The sequence below is a fragment of the Olea europaea genome, chromosome 6 (genome assembly GCF_002742605.1).
Source record: "Olea europaea var. sylvestris chromosome 6, O_europaea_v1, whole genome shotgun sequence".
In the NCBI taxonomy this organism is placed as follows: Eukaryota; Viridiplantae; Streptophyta; class Magnoliopsida; order Lamiales; family Oleaceae; genus Olea; species Olea europaea.
Genome location: NC_036242.1, coordinates 13,039,568 through 13,061,772, shown reverse-complemented (window position 1 = coordinate 13,061,772; position 22,205 = coordinate 13,039,568). Strand labels below are relative to the sequence as shown.

Sequence of the window (22,205 nt, the reverse complement as noted above, 5' to 3'; positions counted from 1 at the left end):
TTGGGTTGTTGATTAATAATTTGTATGCCATTATGCAACAAATATATTAAGTGGTCGCATGACAGGGCTTTTGTTTACTTATAGAAACAACTTTTTGAGGAAGTTATTCTAGATCAATTTTCTATAAAAGCTTTTTTTAGTTGGACAAATTACTTTCAGAAAATTATTCAAACTTGTTTAGAAGCGGCTTCTTAATTTTATAAGCAGTTTTTTTTACTTTCAAAAGCGTTAACAAACAAGCCCTAAGAACTTTCTTTGGCTTCCATGTCAAGGGCAGTACAATGATGTTGAATGTTAGATTGTGAATTTGAAAAGTGTTGCGAACATAAAACTTGAAGCAGTTAACTAACAAAATTTTGTTTGAGGTCATTATTCTCAATCTCTATTTTTTGTTAGAAAATAATTTTTTTGCCAAAAACTAAATTTGACCAAGGTTTACTAAACTAGTGAATGAAAATTTTAAAATTTTTGTCATTGCGTAATTAAATAACAAGTTTTGGATACATATTGTGGATAAATATGACGTGAAGTTAATGGTAACAAATTAATTTTAAAAAAAAATGTGTGTGTATATATATGTATAAAGATTAAAATAATAATTTGGTACGTAAAGGGCAATAAAAAAAATTTAAAACATAAACACAGTGTAAAAGTAAGAAATTACAAAAATAAACAATTTATTTCTGGTCTCATCCGCTTATTATTTCATCTTGATCCTTACAAAGAGCCCTTCAGATTTGCATTAACGTACATACAATTTCAAAAAAAAAAAAAATTTAATTCAGAATAAATAGCCAAGTAGAAAATGGGTCAACATGTTATCAAGTCAATTTGAATTGTTCAGATAATGTTATTTATAATTAACGACTACAGTAGTTATCATATGCACCATCTTCATGACATAGCATTATTAAAAATTATTTCTTTTTGAATTATTAAAATTATGTCACGTAAGATGACTATCATAGTCACTGAACCTGAATCAAATAAGAGAAAATTACATAAAAGCAGGCATTTAAAATTTCTAATTCAAAATTCAGATGGAAAGTTTATTTAAGCAAAAATCAGGTATCAATTCAATTTATCCACCAACTCCGCTACAAAACCTAATTTCTTTCCCCCAAATGGCCCATACTCTCTCTCTCTCTCTCTCTCTCTCTCAACCCACAGAGTTATATCTCTTCTCCTTTATCGTCTTTGCGAACGGTGACTGTCTTACTACTGCCGATCGATGCTCTGGCATCGAGGAATGCTGACAGTTCTCGGGCGAAGCTGATTCCTTGCGAATGGCGACTCTGCGATAGGTGACCGGTGCGAACAGCGACACAACTATGCAGCTGTTGTAGGTTCGAACGACGACTCTTTGAATGATGACTAGTGCCGGAGTGGGGAGGGGTATTGTGATTTTTTGGTGTTATCTCTTTCACTTTTCGATTTACAAGTAGTGATTTTGGAGTTTTGTTGGTTGTATTTTCAAATCTTGGCCGTGGTTATGGTGGTGATGTAGATAGTAGCATCTGATTGTTTGTGGTTTTGGGAGGATGTGATTGTAATGTTGGTTGTGATGGTGGTCGTGGTTGAGGAAGTGGTGGCGGTGGTTGTAGTGGGACGTTGTGGGATAGGAGTGTGGTGGTGTGGTGGTGGTGCAACGATCAGGGACGGAAGCAGAGATTCTTAGTTAGGGGCACAATCAAAATATTACAAATCGAATACTTTATTTTTTATTTTTGAATGATTTATAATTGACCAGGAAAATGCAGATTTACATTTAAAAAATATTTATTCATTAATATTTTACTCATCATTTCATCAATTTGATCATTTTATTAATATTTTGCTCGTCATAAGAAAATACATATTTATATTTAAAAAATTATAGTGTATTTAATACAAACAATTAATTCAAGCGATCAAAAGAAAAAATATATAACTAATATTCAATCAAATAAATACATTTTTTTAAATATAAGATAAATTGGATATAATTAATTCAGTCACATTCTATGTATACTAGTGATGGCAAAAAAATTCATCCCGCTCCGATAGGTTAGCGGGGCGGGGCGGGGCAGGATGGGGCGCCCGTCGCGTGTTGTGGGGTGGGGGTGCCCCGCACCATGAATTTTTGTTTTTATTTTTTTTTTAAATTTCAAGTTATATTATTATTAGATAATAAAATACAAATATAAAATTTTAATTAATTACAAAAGAAATAAAATTTAGTCAAAACGTAATTTTATTTGAAATTGTTTAATTTTTAACATTGTTTATTTCAAGTGTTTACTTTGAATTTTAAACTTTTGAATTTATATTTTATTCTCTAATAATAACATAATTTGAAATTTAAAAAAAAAAGAATTAAACGGGGCGAAAAATGGGACGTGGCGTCGCAAACGCGGCGGGGCGGGGCAAACCTGCCCCCACTGCCATCCCTAATGTATACAAATAGGATAGAAGAAAATACAAATTTAGGTTCTAATTAATTGAAATTTTGATTGGAAAGTGAAAATTTGTAGTAAATATGATAATTTATGAAAAAATTATAGACAAATTTTAAAAAATTAGAAAGGTTAAGGTTTTGGTAAAAGATGTGAGGGTGAGCGTATGATAGAGCAAGAGAAAAAAGAAAAAAAATTCAATTTTTTTTTCTTTTGCCATGTTTTGGTGGAGGTTAAAATTAGATTTTTAGTATATTTTGATAAAAGTTAAAAAGTTAAAGATTCCATGAAATATGTTATTAAAATTAATTGTTAACTTTAATTTATATTAAAATTTAGATTTCAATTGATACCAAACAGAACTTATCCAAAAAATAAATAATAATAATCTCGAAAGTTGGGGGTCACATGACCTTGCCTGGACCCCATTGGGTCCGCCTATGGCAACGATGGTGGTGTTTCTAGTTGGTGGTACTGTGGGTGCGATGGTACTGTGGGTGTAGTGGTGTTGATAAGGTTGGGAGGTGGTGTATTGTTGAGTGTGTTTGGAGGTGTTTTCTGATTGTTGTGGTCCTAGTGGCTACGATGGTTTCTAGTGGTGGTTGTGTTGGCCATGAGACTGGTGAGTTTATGGGTTGGATATTGTTGGTGTATTTGGTGGTGGCGATCGCGGTGGTTTTTGGTGGCAACGACTTTGTTGGTGGTAAAGTGGTGGTGGTGTTGTGGTTGTAGCGATGGTGACGGGTGAGAGTTGTTGCAAGTGTAGGTGGTGGCAGTGGAGTTGGTGGTTGTATGTGACCGATTATTTGACATGTGACCGATTGTTGGTATTGGTGGTGGTGGTGTTGGGATCGGGATCGGATGTTGGATGTTTGTGACCAACTATTTGGTCTCGTTTGTGAATGTGACATTAAAATTCGATCATTTTTCATTAACAAGCAATCTGTGACCATTAAATTTGAAAATATATGACATGTGACCTATAATTTTTTGAATTTGTGACCAATGATGTGAGCCGTAACCTACAAAATTTTGATTTATGACCTCAAACAAATCCGTGATTAATTAATTTGATGATATGTGATTAGTAAATAAATTTGTGAATTATAATTGTTAATCTGTGACCATTAACCATACAACTATGATTTTATTATCATTATTTAATAAATATTTTTAATTAATTAGTTAAAACGTGATTTTTGTATTAATGAAACTTGTTACCTGAATTTTGAATTATGCATACTTAAAAGCCTAAATTACGAACTCTTTCCCATCAAATAATTAAAGCTAATGGTGCCAAATTAGTTGGGCTTTGCTAAGGCTGCTACGTTGTCCGTTCATCTTGAGATTTTCATATTTATAATTACTTCCATAATAAATTATCCTCATTAATAAATTTATTGGGCAATAAATTTGTTAGCTATGGTGGGCCATACTGTCTTTGTTATTGGACAATAGCAGATATTATTTGATTCCAACTCTAATTCGACAATTCAAGTGCTGCGTTCATAAAGATAAACCCATTGCGTAAAGCAAGAAGGAAAACTTGCTGTTGTCTTCTCCTGTAGACACACCCTTCTCGTTCTAAATTAAGGTTAAAAAAATTTATTTCTTTTCCTTTAATTGCAATTATTATTTACTTCATGGATCATATCCGTGTCGAAAGTATTGTTAATTTATGCGGAGTTGCTTGATTTGATTCTTACGGGATCAATTCTATTGCTTTATTTTTATTTTTATTTTTGTGGATTTTACTGATAAGTGGGATTAGTTTTGATTGCTGGCTAGTTAATTCAGCATCAATTTTGATCATTCACCAATATTTTGTCAAGTGAATTTATTTTTGCTTATACTCTCAATTCTTAACACATAAAGGGTTAAGTTTTCCTTTTCGGGACAATTTTTATGTAAATTGTTGTTCCAGAAATTTGAAGTCAACTTCTTCCCTGGTTTATGCGTTGACAACCAAATGATATTGCCTTGTTGGTTTATAATATGCTATTTTCTACTAATTTGTGACTTAACTCCTTGTAGAATTTTGACTCGTCACACAAAATTATAGAATTGTGCGCATCGAATCTGTACGGCATATGATATATTTGGGTATTCTTTGAGAATGGCTGTAAAGTTGGGTCTGGAGACATGCATAAGCAGTAAAGATTTTAAATTAAGCTCAAGCTTCTAGATTTTTTTCTTAAGGTTAAGTTTGAATTTCAATTGCTCAACGGAGTGGATGAGTGCAAACCTGATGGAAAAAAAATGACGCAATAAAAATATTTAAGTCAGAGTGATGGTGATATAAAGACTAGCCTTTTTGCCTAAGGTATAGGCTAATTTGCAATGAATAGGTTGCCCGACTGAGGCAATGTGCTAGCTAAATGTTGGTGCTCTGGAACTGGAAGTTTTTCTGAAGCAGGCATAAATAAAGTAGAATTATTTATTTCAGCTCAGGTTTTTGAAGTTTGACTGTACTGTATATCATAGAGAAGTTGCTCAATTGGGTGTTAGTATTTTAATTTGACTGTATTGTGCATTATTTCTTTGATTATTGTGTTGGTAACAACAATCTTGCTACTGTTTTATGCTGCTTGCAGATTGTGTCTTTAGTACATTTCCCTTCTGACGTGCTTGGCATCATAATAGTGATTGAAGTAAAAAAAGATTTATATAAATATTAAATTTATCTTTTTTTTTTTTTTTTTTATAGATAATTTATCATTGATGTGATCAAAGAACACATCATTGGTATAGGGTGTCTACCATATTAAGTCAAGGTGAATATAATGGCCAAGATGTAACTGCATGTTAGTTTTTAATTTCCACCAAAACACTTGGATCATCCCTTTTAATTGTCATCTTGGAGGTTCTGCCTTTCTCTAATTGCTCTTTACTGAATGATGTTATTTAACACTAATTACATTTGCCTATGTGATCTCCATTCATTTTTTTGGTGTATATATGTAATTCAATTCTAGATTGTGGGATCTCTCTCTCTCTCTCTCTCTCTCTCTCTCTGTTACTCCCCTTCATGATTTTGGGGTGACAGAATATTTCTTTAGCAGCATGGATACGAGGGTGCTTTTAGTTCTATTCATTGTCAGCACGTGCTGGTGCTGTAATGCTAGAGAGCTGTTGACTGCTAACCACTTTAATAGAAACGATGAGAGTTTTTCAGGTACTTCTTTGGTCTATTTCTCTTAATCTCCTTGCATGACACATGCTTCTCACCATAAAATGGACTAAGTTAAATGAAAAGTTCATCCAAAAATTTGTTCAATTAGGATAGTATTGCCTATTCAAAAGATGTAAAGATTAAAAGAAGTCATTTAATTTTCTATGTAGACTTCTTGAAACTATTCAAACTCTTCTATTACGTCCTTATAGAGCACAATAAATAACTTTGGTTGCAGAACAGGGATTTGTTTGAAACTGATATGGCTTTATTGATAATATGAACAAAAGTAATTTTGATGACAAAAACAAATCAAATAATAATGCCTTTCTTGTACTGCCAGTCCTGCAGACAAACAACAAGCTGTCAGAGGGAGAATCCCACCTTGTGGAAGAAGTTAGCAAGAACAATGAATTGTGTACATTATGCGAAGATTTCGCTTCTGAGGCACTTAATTATCTTTCAGAGAACAAAACCCAAACAGAGATCATTAGCATCCTTCACAAATCCTGCTCCAAGATACCGACAATCAAACAGCAGGTATTTGTAGAACATGGGCTGAAATGATAACTGCTTACCAAAATTTAATGTTGGGATTCTATGCAATCATTAAATGATTGTGATCCTCTAAAGTGATCTATCTGAAAGTACTTTTACCCACATGAATTAGTCACCACTACTTAAATTCATCATAGTTTGCGAGTATGCTTAAATTATTGTGAGTTCAAACTTCAAGGTAATGTTTTACTTCTTTGACGATGTATTTGCATTACCAGTCAGTTAGCTGCTTGCTATGATGCACCGTGTCGGATACGTCGACTCGTGATTTTTCAAAAAAGTACCGACACGACACGTTGTCGACATGTTCATTAAATTCTTTAAAATTCTTCATTTATATAGTTTAAATTTAGTTTTATACTTATTATTGAGTTTTTTGTTGAAATCTTTTAAATATGAGTACGTATTTGTTATTTACTAATAACTTTGAGTTAAAAATATATAATAGCTATAGTAAGAAAGGAAAATGATTATTATAGAGTGTCCGAAAAGTGTCAGTATCGACACGCATCCGACACGTGTCGGACACGGACACGCTACCCTAGTTAGAGTGTTCGTGCTACATATGATTATTTATGTTTTCATTCAAGCATGAAAAAGAAAATCAGTTTTATGTATTTGTTTTGATGGTTATTTGTACGTCCACTTGAATGACATCCATTTGTTTACACTAGAGCTAATTTAGTTTTTCTTTTCTCAATGTAAACAGTACATGTTTTGTCGATTCCGAACTATATTACTTAAATTCTGTTGAAGCATAACGTCCTCAACCATATGGGGCTAATGTAGTCATTTATGAAAGGACACTCCGCTGGTTAACTGTGTGAATTACTTCTTTACGGAAACTTGAGGAATCATTATTTCTACTTATTCTGTCCACCATAGGCAGAGGATAGAAAATCCAATTTCTCTAGCACAAGAACTAAATTCCAGTACCTATAATCCTTGTGCTATATCAAGCCTAACACTTCATGTCCATTCTGGAAATTTTGTCCATGCAGTGCAATGTATTGGTGGACTATTACGCCCCCCTCTTTTTCTTAGAAGTTTCCACTATACAACCTGACTATTTCTGCCAAAAGGTTGACCTTTGCGAACAAGCGGTTTCCATATCTCAGCAGCTCTCTAAAAATACATGTGATATATGCCATCATGCCGTTACAGAGGCTTTACTAAAGTTGAAAGATCCTGACACTCAGGTACTTTTATGACTTCATCTGGTAACCACAATATTATGAACTTAAGAAGCTATTCTGCAACTTAAAGTCTATGGATGCTTGCATTTCTTGAATAAGAAATTTTGTTGTTTATACAGGTTTGGTTTGGGATCCAATGCTCACTATCTCTGTGATCTTTCTATTAAAATACAGCAAAATATCACCCTGATTAACGGTTCCCTTGTTTGATATTTTTCTAGGCTTACTTTAGGGATTGCTAACTGTCAGTTATAAAACTGTCCATCACCTATCTCATTTAGAATTACATGTCTCATGGCAGTTGCACTTCTTATTAATATCATTAGTTCAAGAAAATTGTGTAGATGAAAGTTAAAACATACATAGAATGAACTATATCCACCTATGTCATTCCCCGTGCCTCTGTATAACATACACACATACATAAGTTTATAAATCCTCACAAGCACGCACACGTAAATTGAAAGCTGTACTACAATTGTGCTGATTAATAATTAAAAATCATATGGAAATGAAATTGCTACTGCAATAGTTGGGGTTTCTGGTACTAATATCTTTAAGATGAAGTTTCATATTCACTTAAGATCCTACATTGGAAAAAGTTTGTTTGATCCATAGAGCATAGTGGAAGTAACACATTGGCATAGAGCGGATTGTTCAATGGGCAAATATTGAAGAATTTTCTACAGTTCCATAAAAGCCTGTAATGTCAAAATGCAAGTTGTGCAGATTAAATATCATATTAGTTATTCTCCATGATACTGAGTGTTGCTCATTTAAAGAATTTTTTCCCCCCCTCAAAAGATCAACATAGCAGAAAATGAAGATGTTAAGATGGATGGTGGATGTTTGATCATTGTCGAGTGGATAAATAAGAAATGAGGTATATGCCAACTAGTTTAGGAGGAAGCAATTAAGAACTAATGAAGAGAAGAACTTAAATTGTCAGGGCATGTGTATGGGCAGATCTAAAGAACTTGTTTACAAAGATCATTCCAATCAGTAGAACATTTTAGAATAGGCAGTAATGGGCCAAAATTAACGACCCAGCATTGTTGCAAAAGTTTCATTTGACCTTTCGATAGTGGATCTGACCCCAAAATTGTTGAGAATTAGGCTTAGATTACAATTTAGATTTTCAGGGCATGTATTTGGGCAAGATCTAAAGAACTTGTTTACAAGATCATTCCAATCAGTAGAACATTTTAGAATAGGTAGTAATAGGCCAAAATTAACGACCCGGCATTGTTGCAAAAGTTTCATTTAACCTTTCAATAGATGGATCTGACCCCAAAATTGTTGAGAATTAGGCTTAGATTACTGTTGTTCTTCCTTGGCCTTCTGTTTACGAGTAAGTTAAGGTAGCTAGTGCTTTAGAGGTTTGTGTATTTGAAGAAGGCAAAATTCAGACAACAGGACCTATTGCTAAATATATTGCATGAGGGAGTATTTGTTTCAGAAACACCTTCGAGACCTTTAGCTAAATGTGGAAACGTTGAAATGTGAAGCACAGTGAATGTTTTCAGGAAGCATGCTTTCAATGGAATGAGCTAGTCCCTTCTAAAATTCTATTGAAAGCTGATATCTTTGGCTGGTAGCAGCCATGGGATTATAGGTGACACTTCTGTAGCATCTGCTTGGTGTTTTCGAGGCCTAAACCCAATGGATGGGCTCATCGAGGACTGATTAACATATGACTGGTGGAATAATGATTGCAGTTTCTGAACTTTGAGAGAAATCCTTGTTGAAAAATAATCAAAATTTCATGGTCAAATTTCTGGTATTTAGGTCATAATGTCAGGGATGATATGTGCAGCTAAAGGCTGGTTTTTTCAACATTGAATGCTGTCTTAAGGGTCATTTCTCATTCATTATCTTCTGTTCACTAGTTACCACCACAGTATTTCGTATTGATGAAATAATTTTTTTCCTTCTAAAATGGCTGGAATCTTTTCTTTGTTTCCTGCAAGAGTACATAGTTGAAATTCTCCAAATTTGCATTGCACGTAATTTGTTCATATTACATGATCATCAAGTAGATTTATGTTCGACTGCATTCATCTGTACTCCGGATTACAATGTTATTGTCAAAATCTCACCTGAAACATGGATTTTAAATTTTATTGAACACGTTTATAAGGTCAGGCTACGCATCAAATATAATCAAACCTACCTAATTCTCCAATATGTTGATTTAATGAAGCACGCAACTTTTTTTATGTTCTTCTTGGCCTTTGTTTCAGATAGAGATAATTGAGCTGCTCCTGAAGGCATGTAATTCCGTTGAAGGATATGCTAAAAAGGTAAGAAAATTTTGTGATTGACCTTGGTAAATGCAGTGAATGTTCATGACAGTCCTTCCTATTGCTTTTCATTTCTATTCGACAAATCTGTTTGGTGGCCGGGGGCCAGGGCAGTGTCAGCCCCTAGCTTGGGGGAGATGCAATCAATGCTTTCGGTGTTCTTGGGCTGCATAAAGTATGCATGCATGGCTTACTGTTGGTCATCATTTATTATGATGGTTTATATCCAGGTTTTGGTTTAAAATGGCCATTCGTTAATCCCCATATGGATGGCAATTTTATTTATTGAGGAAAATCCTTTTTCACAGCAGCAATTTATATAGTTTTTCTAGAAGGATTGGAAATTCTGAGGTTAAACGTTGCTGAACTCATATCTAAACATCTGATTGGAAAACTATATAAATCAATTTATAAATGGTCAAACTTCATTTCCAACTACGCATTCCAATGGACCCACTAGTATTATCCATTCATCCACCACTCATTTCTACCTTTTTATAAATTAAACCGTTTATAAATTCTTTCCAAGCGGAGACTAAGCTAAGCCACATGGGAGGAGGGTATCAATATAATTTTTTATTGCTACATTATCTTTAGATTGACTGAAAAGAGAAGGGCTTGGTTATTCCGACGAATAGTCTTAAAAAAAGTAGGCCGAACGAACTTGTTTCGATTTATCCAGCCTTTTTACTGTATTACTTAGGGTCCATTTTGGTGGTGAATACTATTTGGAATCTGTTACTAAATAGTTCCTATAATCCTTCACTAAAATAATTTACTGCATCTCAACTATAATCTAAAGGCATGTTTCTACTTTCAACTGAACTTCAGGTCTTAGATAATTTCTCAATTCACATAAAACTGTGAAGAAGGTTTCTGTTGGTTGAACAAATATTCCCACGACTGTCGTATTATCTCGACATAATAAAATGTTCTTTATCATATTTTTGCCAAGATTATCCTTTTCTGTAGTCCCTCAAAGAGTTAAATTTTTTTGTAGTTTCTCACTTGCATTAAATTTTAGTTGATACAAAACTTAGGGTACAGAAATCCATTAGCTTTTATCTCATATAACTCATAATTAATCGTGTTATTAGAGATAATGTCATGGCAGAAGTTCTTGTCATTAATTTGATGTGATCTTCGATTCATTTTGCAGTGTAAGAGATTGGTGTTTGAGTACGGGCCTCTAATTCTTGTTAATGCCGAGCAGTTCTTGGAAAAGAATGATGTATGTATCGCATTGCATGCTTGTGCTTCGACTGTGATTGGTGCAGAACAAGAAGCATTGGCAAGGGCACAGCATTCTGCATCTTAAGGGTCACAATCTCGACCAGTTTAGTAAAATTGTCACATTATTACATGCTACAACGTTCATGTGAAGATTGAATATTGCTTGATTTTAAAATATATTTTTACACTTCATGACAGATAGTCTTTGCATCTCAACTCTGTTGTATTTGCCTGAGATATACGGATAGTGTTTTCTTTCAAACTTTAATATTACATGTCCATTGCAATTTGCAACTAGTATTTGGGTGTGTTTGTTTGAGTTGTGTGGAATTTAGCTATGGAGTCGACCGAATTGATTTGTTTTAGCTACCGAATCTGTCGTCGCTAAATTTGAGGAAGCTTGTAACGACATTAATAACGCTTATTACATATTTCTTGAGGAAGATTAAACTCTACTAGACAGGATTAATGCGAAAAAGAACACGATGCTTCTGAATTTAACAAAATAACTTTTGAATCTAGAAAATCCTTCTGTTTCGATTTTATGTTTCGTTCATGTTACCAAAGAATTAAAGAAATAGGGTGAAATAGGGAAATTTGACCTAATCCAAATTTGGATTACCTGTCCAAAAAGAAAGGAAAATGCAAATTTAGAACAAATTTGGATTTTGATACTTGTACACTCCAGTGCACGAGTAGCAAGATCCAACAAATTTAGTATGTTGGATGGGACGACTCAGTGAACAAATATTTTATTTATTCCAACTTCCATGTTCTTTGTTTTGTCTATTTGTTAATTGTTCCATGCCGGAATTTTTCTGTTATTTTCAAAACCAAAATGTCGACCTATTTTGGGAATTTACTGTTAAAGAATATGCCAACAAATTACAATTTCCATTCATATGGTATGGAGAGAGAGAGAATTAATATACGGACCTTTGTCGTCATTTATGCCTAACAATAATTACTTCCGTGTAAAACTGGCCATAATTGAACGAAATATTATAGTTGAGCGCAGGCATTCCAACAGTGTTCAACTGTAAAACTCTCTTGTATAGAAAAGAAGCAAAGTATAACATATCCAGTTTATTCTCCTCTACACGAGGCCACCTCCCCTATATCATTCCTCCATTTTTAATCATAAGACCAAAGATGAAGTGCATCTGATGTGGAGTAAAGGCCACCAATATGAGGCCTCGATGTTGAAGAGTTTCCAGCGCCGTCTCTTGACCCTTCTCCTGTCCAGTCCTTTCTGCAACCGAGAAATATAAGAAACTAAGCACATCAGATGCACAAACAACCAAAGGTAAAACTATAATCATAAGAGAATGCAAGATGAAAGAAACCAAAGTAAATGTTATCTTTTCCAGCTTGGGGTGTGTTTCAAAAATCAGAAGGAATGACTAACCTCTCCAAGTAACAAAAATTTCCACACCTTTCTTTCCCAGAACACCCAGTGGTACCATACGCTAGAAGTCACAATTCCCTTTTGAAACTATCTAGATGAAACTCATTTCCCCCCTCTTATCTTGCACTTCCCTTCAGTCTCTCGAAGCTATTCATCTTTGTTGACTACACATTGGCTTGTTTTGCTATATCTTGGGATTATTTATATTATATTTTAGTCCCTAACTCAAACAGAAAGGCCAAAGTTCTCATAGAAACGTATCATTAACATTATTTTTTCAATTACTTGCCCAGCAGATATATCCAATTACCAGTCAAGGAAGTCTGATAGTAATTTTTGAAATTTCTCCCCAAGTATACTTATAAGAGAAAGGTAAACAAAACATAAAATTATAAGACATGAATAAAAAATAAGAAGCTATAGCCTAGAAAAATAAACAAAAACATAAGTAGACTGTAACGACCGGGTCTCTGTGCACAAACCATTAACTTATGTATTGTCCACTCTAGGAAAATCTAGCCCATCTGACCCCTGACGATTTTCTGTCGCGTCCCCAAAATTCTAACCACCATTTGATACCAGAATTCAATTTATGTCCATCTTAAGGGAAATGTCTTGAGTTCGCAAAAGAAAGCTGTAAAGGGTAAGATGGACTAGGCTCTTCTAATTAGTACTAGGATTCAACTTAAGTCTCTCTTAAATAAAAGATTATGAGTTCGAATCCTGGGAACGCGACAGAAAGTCGTGAAGGATAAGATGAATTAAGCTCTCTCAGAGCGGACAATACATAAGTTAATAGTTTGGGCACAGAGGTTGAGTCATTACATAAATTGTAGACTGGCAACAGATTAATTTGTTCAACGACCCACGAGCTATTATAAATAATAAGCCAAATTCAAAGACTGCACATATATAGAAAGAGAGAGAGCCACAAGAGGCTAAAGTCATGGACTCGGAGAACTCCCCTACCCATGTGGCATGGCAAGATTGTTTATTGCTATATTTTTGGAAGTGCACTAACGATGTCCCTTATACTGGTATGATGGCAAGCTTTCTACCTCTTTATATTGTGGGGGAAGACTGCCTTGGGGTGTCTCGGAACCTCAAGGGCTAAACGGGCGGTCCGTGACACTAAGCTCTAAAATGGAATTTGTCAACAAGTTAAGAGCAAATGAGGATGAATGTGGGAAGATGAGGTATCAGCTGAACTTCTACATTTTTTTTCAAGGTAGCTGTCATCATTTCTTAATAACACACCACATAAAATAAAATTAAAATAAAAAATAAAGTAAAAAAAGTCTTTCACAGTTCCCAAATACCAAATAACCCAGTGAAGAAGAATTGAGGAAATATGAAAATGGGAAAATTTTGGTGACCTAGGGTATTCTTGTAGGCTATTCCAAAGATTTAGGAAAGGCGAAACAGCATTTGATGTTCAGCTATTCTGCAAAAGATGCTTGTCAGATGCTTGCAAGAACGCCATTGAGATGTTAAAAAACTGTGTCATTTCGAAGAAACAAAAGCACAGTTATCATGACAAATTGAGAATCCTGAGGCTGAGGGTAATCATCTTGGCCATTCCATATTTCTTGGAATACTAAATGCCTTTATGATTTGATGCCCAGCTATCATGTGAATGATGATTGTTAAACACTTGCAAGAATGGCAGAGACTTGTCTTGCTGTGTCTCGAATTTGAGAAAAATAAAAGCTCAACTCATAATGGCAGAAAAAAACCACATGAAAAAACAAGCCATTCACTTTATCCTCTCTTCCAGGTTGCAAAGAACTTATGATCAATTTTGGTGGATAACATGCAGTTCGGAAGAGAGAAGAAAAATAAAAAATTACTCCATTTCCTATTCCTGTCCAAATGTCCTCATACAGTAAGGTCTTCTTTATCCAGATATAAAGTTTTTATCTTCAAATAAGGTCATATCCATATTTATGCAGGTCATAAAAAGAAACAAGACAAAGGATTAAGGTGATGTATGCAATTTTATTCAATAAGCGGTAAAAGGAGCTTAATTAGAACTTCACAAAACATTTATATGATAAAAGTTAGCCTTATGCAATCTCTAAGGGAAAATAATAAATTAAAACTTAAATGTTTGCATAGACACACTTCTACACACACTATCAGATATCTAAACCAACAAGAAACAGGCAATCAGGCAATCATTACACCACAAATAAAAATAAAAAATAAAAAAATAAGAAAAAACAACAGAATGTGATTTTCAATGTGAATGTTTTGACAAAAACTATGCATAGGTTAAGGTATCCTGCTTTGCCCAACAACAAAAGCAAAGAAACAAAAGCTTTAAATAGAAGAAATTTTAAGGGTTAAAGAACTTACTTGGCCCAAGAGTTGGCTGCAGACAAGTCAAATTGTTGTGTAGCAGCACAATCACTGGAACTCCCATAAATTATACCATTACAATCAGATGTCTCCCTAGGATTCAACAAAATATGATTCTCACTACTTGAAGTTCGGCCATGCAAAGTTTCTGGCAACCATGGGCCGTCAACAACGCTAGGCACAGAACTATTAATGGTCCTAGCATTCTGAAAATTGCCAAGAAAAATATTTTGAGAAGAATGAGTGCCAGCATTGATATTCTCATCATTCTTAAACAGTGAGGCCATTGTTTTCTGAGGTACCGGATGCATGATATCTTCCCTTGGTCTGCTCAGTTCTGGAGGCAAAAGCCAGCCGATGGATCCACCAACCAAACCTAGACCAGCCTGACCAAGAGGCGAGCTATTCCACATCTGCCATGTTCCACTGTCATTTGCATCGTTGGAATTATGCTGAGCTTTAGGAGTACTAGGGGAAAAAAAGGAACTACCCTGCCTTTCCTCTGAAACTCGTGATCGGGATAATGAGGACTGAATTGGCCATGGCTTGGTGACTTCAGATAGTGCAGGTTTTGTCTTCACAGCACACGATGCTTCCAATACTGTATCTTTAATAAAGCCGAGGTCCAAAGCAAAGTTATCAAGTGATTCAGAAACAGGCCCAAGCAAGGATACAGGGTCCAGAGCATAACAAGGGTCTTCAAAAATCTCTGACTCCACTGGTAAAAGTTGATCTGGTGCTTCTCCAATCCTAGGTAATACAGCTTCGGATGACGGTGGATGGCATCTGCTGCTTGTTAATCCAAAAGGAAGAGAGGGTAAAGTAGATGGCGGCAGCTGTCCAAAGTTAATAGGTCCATCAAATAGTTGTGGTGGACACTGAACTTCTGTTTGGGACTTCACGTTTGGCATACCAATGACATCTGGAATAGAGGGTGCAGAAACAGCAGCTGAACGAGTGAATAATTGTTCCCATGATTTTTTGGGGGCTGGACGTGGTTGAGGTTCAGTGAACACCTGCAGGAAAAACAACAGCATAAATACGTGCGTTACATAAAAAGAAACCACATGACAAAGGTCATGTGACTAGAGACTACAGTACAATAACCTGCTTAAGAGATGAACATACAAGTTCAGAACACAGGGACGAATTAAAAAATAAAAAGAAGAAGCAAGAAAGAGGGGAGAACCGGAGAGAATGGGGGGAGAAACCGAAGAAGAAGCAGAAATTCATGGGGGAGAGGGGAAGGGAGAGGAAGGAGAAGCCATATAAGCAACAAACCACCAAAATATTCTTCAATTCATCAAAAACTAATGAAATTACATCGCAATTAGGTTTAAATAGTAAAGATTAAAACCCTAAGTAGAATGGACTTGGACCAACACAAGCCCAATTACATAAATAAAATCTAAAACATAAATAAAGTCTAACTAAAAATAAATGAAAAGTAGATGTCCTCATCAACTCTCTCGGGGTGGGAGAAAAACTCGACCTGTCGAGTTGATAGATAGTATAGGCTGCAGTCAATATGATACTCCAAATGCGTCAAGTCAAGCCACGAGGATGATCTTTCTAACGAACCAAGTATCGAAATTCCATGATTGATAGTACTGAAAACTGAAGCTTATTCCCAAGAATATGATCTGACCAAGGGGGACGATCTTTCCTTCTAACCAAGTACTAATACTAGACTCCAAATAACCAATACTCATGCACCTCATCTTCAAGATTTTCACATGATTGTATATAATGAGGAGCATAAGAAGCACGTCGATCTACCCAACAAACAAGGAAGTACTGAATCTTGCCATCATTGGTCAATACAATACGTTCATCTAAAATAACATCAATTTTATCGTTATGTGCTGTGATAGATGGTATTGAAGTAGAAATATCAACATAGTCAAGTTGGGGGTCCATAAAACTAAGTAAAAATAGATCATCAAAGAAAATAACACGGTGTTTGTAAGTAATGAAGTCCTCAATATTTAAAGCAGAGTAGTAGCCAAAATGTGATGAAAGGGCAATGACGTGTGCATTTGAACCAACATGCTTTAAAATTTTTAAAGGACCAGCACTACAAGCTTGCAATATAACATAATCCCCAATATTAAATTCAAAATTTCTCTTATGCAAATCAGCTTGAAATTTATATAATGCATTACTTGCTTCAAATTGTTTATTGATCTCAATATGCAAGTCATGAAGATAACGTACAAATGCCTCAGCGGACGCAGACATACTAATATGTCGAGACATTTGAATAAGGTCTAAAGGTTTCCTAGACTTATAACCATGAATAGCTTTGATGGAACTTGTACCGATAAATCGATGCACAAAATTGTTATATGCAATTCAAATTGTTGGGAGGATCAAATCCCAATTCTCAAGATTTTCCTTGAAAAGGACATAACTACACAAATCATTCGTACCTTTAGGTTGGAAAAGAGTATGACACACAACATTTAACTGAGGGGTATCAGGAAGAAGGAGTACAACCCCTAGATTCATAGGAAAAGTCCTGATACTACATAAGGAAGTGTCCTCAATATCATTCAAGTCATCACATTCTTCAAATTTAGGTTCATAGATTTGATCTTTTAACGACTCTTCTATTACATCCTTTCGTTCTTCTATGACTAAGGCTCGATTAGGACATTTGGAAGAGATGTGGTCAAAGTCCTTACAGCTGATGCATAGCAGGTGAGAAGAAGTCCCTGAAGTTTCAAAAATTTTATCCTTATTTTCCAAGATTTGAGGAACATTAGACGGGGAAGGTCCTAGAAGAGAGGTGGAGCCAATGAGACGGAAGAATGGTTGTCAATACACCTTATATAAGGAGAAGGGGGCCTTGGACTATCACGACCTTTACACTAATTTTTCCAAATGAGAGGAACACTAGACGGGGAAGTCTCTATGACAGACTCATGTTGAGGTGGCGCTAATGACATGGGAGAACGATGGTGGTCGCGCTTTTCATATGAAGTACTAATAAGTAACTCGTAATCCCGAGCTGAAGAGTAAGCTTGGTCAAGAGTAGTGATGCCTCGAAAGAAAAGCTCACGTCTAAGTTCATCTCTTAGACTTTGTATAAACCTACTTAAAGTCAAGGTCTCATCCTCAACGACATGACATTTCACTCGAAATTTCTCAAATTGAGCAATGTACTCAGTTACTAGCCAATTCTCTTGTATAAGGGTGTTCCATTGGGTAAAAATTTCATGATCTAAGCAAAAATCGAAAGTAGGAGTATCTAAGTCAATGTCTCTAAAGAAACGCTCCTTACGACGAGGAAGAGCATGAGTACCATGATGACCATGGCCTTGTTCTCGCTCACGAATCTGATCCCTATTCCTACGATCGCGTCGAAAATATTTTTGATCATTTTGTCCATGATGATATTGTCTATTATGAGACACTTCAGAATTAGTGTCAATCAAACGAGGGGTTTGCTTAAAATTGCTCAACTTATCGGTTAGTTTATTTCTCTCCTCACGAGTAGCAGTTATATCTGATAAATCGATAGGTTAGTGGCAAGTTGCACTAATTATCTAGTGAGTGCATCAAATGGGGATGGATCCATGGTCAATGTATTGAAAATAGAGACGACAAGACGACCACTACGCAACTACATGCAATGTAATACCAACTAAATGACGTGCAATTATGAGAACAATAAACAATAAATGTAAGAAATGAAAAATAACAAACTAAGCATTTTTTTCAAGGTTAAATAAATTCAAATATCGCAAGCTAATACTGCTGATCTAGGTAAAATAACAAAGCACGGATCAAATAATAGTCAAAACCTAATCATGTACTATAAGTGGGGTAAAATAGGGTTTTGACGAAATCAACAGATTCAGTCACGTGACTTTAGGTATATTGTTAGAATAACATCACAAAAATTTAATTAACGCAATTTTAAATAAAGCAGTATTGTAAACCAATGACAAATATAAATCAAGTACTCCCTCTTGTTTAGTTGCAGCAGTGGTGCCCATGGAAGCTTAAACCTGATGGCGATGTACTTCAGGACCTAAAGAATCAGAACTGTGCCCAATTATGATTCCCCAGTTGGCAAGTCTCCAGTAGAAAATTATAATGGTATACTCCTAAGCAGTCGAGTCGCTGAATAGAACACTAATCCTCAAGAGTTTTAACAAGCTGCCCCAATGCAAATAATAGGCCAAATCCAATTCAACAAATGTCCCTGGCACTTTGAACTCAGAAGAAGTCCACCGATGTGAAAAATAAAGCGAAAATTGAACTCCGAGTGGTGCGTGACAACTGACGTGGCAGTGGATTGCTGGCGATTGGCAGTGAGAGTGGTCGCAGAAAGTGTGGTGACTGTGGGATACCGTCGGGGAAGGAGGAGTTTAGGGCTTGGGTTGATTGGGTATTGTAGATATGGGCTGGGTTAAGTGTTGTATATAATGGGCTAGGGTTATGGGCCGAGCGAATTTGGGACAAGTTATGGGTTGGATAGTGTTGGGCCGATTGTGATAATATGTGATAAGTGGATTGGATTTGGTGTTTATTGGGCTGAAAAGCAAGTGGATTCGCTAAATAGGTTATGAGAGATGGGTTGTGTGTCAGTGGGCTTTGGAAGTAATTTGGGCCATTAGCTTATGGCCCAAGTGTTTTGATAAAAAAATGAATGGACTAGGTTATAGAAATGGAATATATGGGCTGAAGGGCTGAATGGACTTGAATGTTAGGGTTTGGGATTTGTGGAACACCACCACAATTTTTTTTATTTATGAGCAGCAGCAGCCAAAAAAAAACGAGAAATTTTTTTTTTTTTTTATTAAGAAACTGACCAAAATACTAAACTGAAATCTGAGTGAACAGTACCCGCGATGAACAGTAACCTTTTTTTTTCAATTAAGACTGAAAATTGAAGAAGAAAAAAAACTGCTGCCTTTACCAAAATTCTTTTAGTTCGTGCTGTTCCAACAGATTTTGGGAAGAAGATATGAAGAAATTTTGGATTAAAGAAAAGAAATTACCAAGGTTCGGCACTGATACCAAATTTGATGCAGGACGAATTAAAAAATAAAAAGAAGAAGCAAGAAAAAGGGGAGAACCGGAGAGAATGGGGGGAGAAACCGAAGAAGAAACAAAAATTCATGGGGGAGAGGGGAAGGGAGAGGAAGGAGAAGCCATATAGGCAACAAACCACCAAAATATTCTTCAATTTATCAAAAACTAATGAAATTACATCGTAATTAGGTTTAAATAGTAAAGACTAAAACCCTAAGTAGAATAGACTTGGGGCAACACAAGCCCAATTATATAAATAAAATCTAAAACATAAATAAAGTCCAACTAAAAATAAATGAAAAGTAGATGTTCTCATCACTATCTATATTGGCCGAGTGCAGAAAATTAGCTTCCTTACTGCTTCAGTTAACTAACAAACCAATTAACAGCCAACCGAATCCACAATAAAGATGGGCAAACGAAGTTCAATTAAAAATAAAAGATAACTTACAGGACGATAGACATTCTTATCATCTCCATTTACATTTGATCTCCCAGATACCCATTCCTGCTGCAATACATCTTTCCTATATGCGGAACCTTGAACATTATCTACAGATGCATTAAGTCTGTGCTCGCTTGAAACAGTAGAAATATTAGCACTTTTTCCCAAAAAACCACCTCCAGTAAATGCTCTAGAAGAAGATATAAAGGTGCCCTTCATATGATCCAGGTATCTTGTTCCAGCAGTTCCTCGGTTATGACAGTTCATAGTAGCACCCTTAAATCCATGACCCACTTCTGGACTATGAAATTTCACATTTTCGGATGCATTACTGTATTGTTGGCATCTGTCACCATCTATTTTTTTGTCTCGCGTGCTTTCCTTGCCAATTCTCTTTTCCGATTCCTCGGCATCAGAATTGCTTTTGCTTGATCCCCTATCTCTTTCTTTCTTTCTATCCTGATGCTTCTTTTCAGATTCTTTTTTCCTATTTCTATCCTTATCAGGAGGGAACTCTTTTCTGTATTCTTTTCTGTCCTCCGTCTTCTCGTCACGCAATTTCCTACGTTCTTCAACCAACCTTGCAACTTCTTCTCTCTGCTTTCTTTCCTCCTCCTCCAGCAGCTCCTTCTCTAATCTAGCCTGCCTCTTTTCATCAGCTTTTCTGCGAGCTTTCTCTCCTCTACTCTTCTGAAAATTCCCTCCACTCTCGCCTCGCTTATCCAATAGCCGTATGAGCTCTGCATCAGTTGAAGTATTATCACTGGTCGAACTAACCCTAAAAATCTTCCGCCAAAGCCACACGATAGTCAACAAGAAAGTTGTAGATAACTTGCAAGTAAAAATAAATATGTGTGAATAAGACTTCTCTGCCGAAAAATGATTCACCTCACTAACATACCCACCTCCATTCTTCTTCCAATAACTTGACTTCTCATTATAAGGTCTCCCAACCCAATTCCCATTCTCTGACCAAACCGTTCCGTTGAACAGTGTACTACCTTTCCCCGCTAAATACTTCAAAATCCCTGAACTCCCCAAATCCAGAGAGGAGGGCAAGTCAAGAACCGGCCTCTTCGAAACATGACCACAATATGAGCAAGTAAACTTGCCCCCACCAGGACTCTGATCCCGATATGGAGTCAAACAATTCCTACACCTCCTTGTAGCAGTCTTCCTCAACTTTTGAATTTCAATTGCCTCAATCCTCCTCCTCTCCCCAAGCCAAGCATTCCTCCGGACCCGCCAGGCAGACAACTTAGGCATCAAAATCTCATACCAAAAAAGGGTTACCAACAGCACGAACACGCATGCCAGCCTTGGCGATGTGATTTCAAAACGGAAAGCAGGGGGCAATAGCTGCGATAGAGCCCAAAGCCCGATCAGTGGAATCACTAACCATGGCAACATGGTAGCAATCCTCCTTGACCACTTCTGAATCACACACAGTATGCACATTATCCTCCTTATGGCGCACCTCTCTCTACAGTCTTAAATGGGATAAATACTTTATCAATTAAAACCCCAGAAAAAAATAAAAGAAAGTACGTATAATTGCTCCTAAAAGGAGAAGATTTCCAAAAATCATATGCTCCAATATGCCCCTTTTCTCGATTCTTCCAATGCAATACCAGTTCTCGCGTTTCCTCCAAACCCTAGAGGAGCAATTCGTGGAAAATCACGTATTTAAAAAAAAGAAAGATTAAATCGACAAATCATTTTCATATGCCGAACATATCCGGACCGTGCTATTTAAATGCTCCAAAACCTAAAGAGTACCAAAGGAATCATATCAATCAAAGAAAACTAAAAACGTTAGATGAAAACATATATTGAGCTACGTATGAATATTCCGGCCATCTAAAAAACATTGGTCATGTCAGCGGTGGTTAACCTTTCCGGAGATGATTGTATTGTTTTGAATAGAAAGAAAATAATCAGAACGAAACGAACAAATAGACATAGTCAAAGTTCGCTTATAGAGCACCATATATATAATTGGGCCGGGCCGGGCCGGGCCGGGCCGGAGAGATGAGATTGGAGTCGGA

At 35.9% G+C, this 22,205-nt stretch overlaps 2 protein-coding genes across 6 annotated transcripts; one reads left to right on the top strand and one right to left on the bottom strand.

Moving 5' to 3' along the window:
• Positions 1-3,879: 3,879 nt before the first annotated feature.
• LOC111395892 (prosaposin-like) lies at positions 3,880-11,197 on the top strand. 5 transcript variants are annotated; one of them, XM_023022103.1, is made up of 6 exons: positions 3,880-4,029; positions 5,498-5,610; positions 5,951-6,147; positions 7,167-7,364; positions 9,605-9,664; positions 10,824-11,197. In XM_023022103.1, the coding sequence occupies exons 2-6, from the start codon at positions 5,499-5,501 to the stop codon at positions 10,980-10,982; spliced, it is 726 nt and encodes a 241-aa protein (XP_022877871.1). In that variant the 5' UTR covers positions 3,880-4,029; position 5,498; the 3' UTR covers positions 10,983-11,197. The 5 variants fall into 5 exon arrangements, with proteins under 5 accessions (XP_022877871.1, XP_022877873.1, XP_022877870.1 ...); XM_023022102.1 differs by having other exon boundaries at positions 3,905-4,029; positions 5,482-5,610; XM_023022104.1 differs by having other exon boundaries at positions 3,921-4,029; positions 5,495-5,610.
• Positions 11,198-11,868: 671 nt separating this feature from the next.
• Positions 11,869-22,178, bottom strand: LOC111395891. Its single transcript, XM_023022101.1, has 3 exons — positions 20,164-22,178; positions 14,664-15,682; positions 11,869-12,149 (listed from the first exon to the last, which is right to left on the bottom strand). The coding sequence occupies exons 1-3, from the start codon at positions 21,613-21,615 to the stop codon at positions 12,032-12,034; spliced, it is 2,589 nt and encodes an 862-aa protein (XP_022877869.1). The 5' UTR covers positions 21,616-22,178; the 3' UTR covers positions 11,869-12,031.
• Between the last annotated feature and the right edge of the window lie 27 nt (positions 22,179-22,205).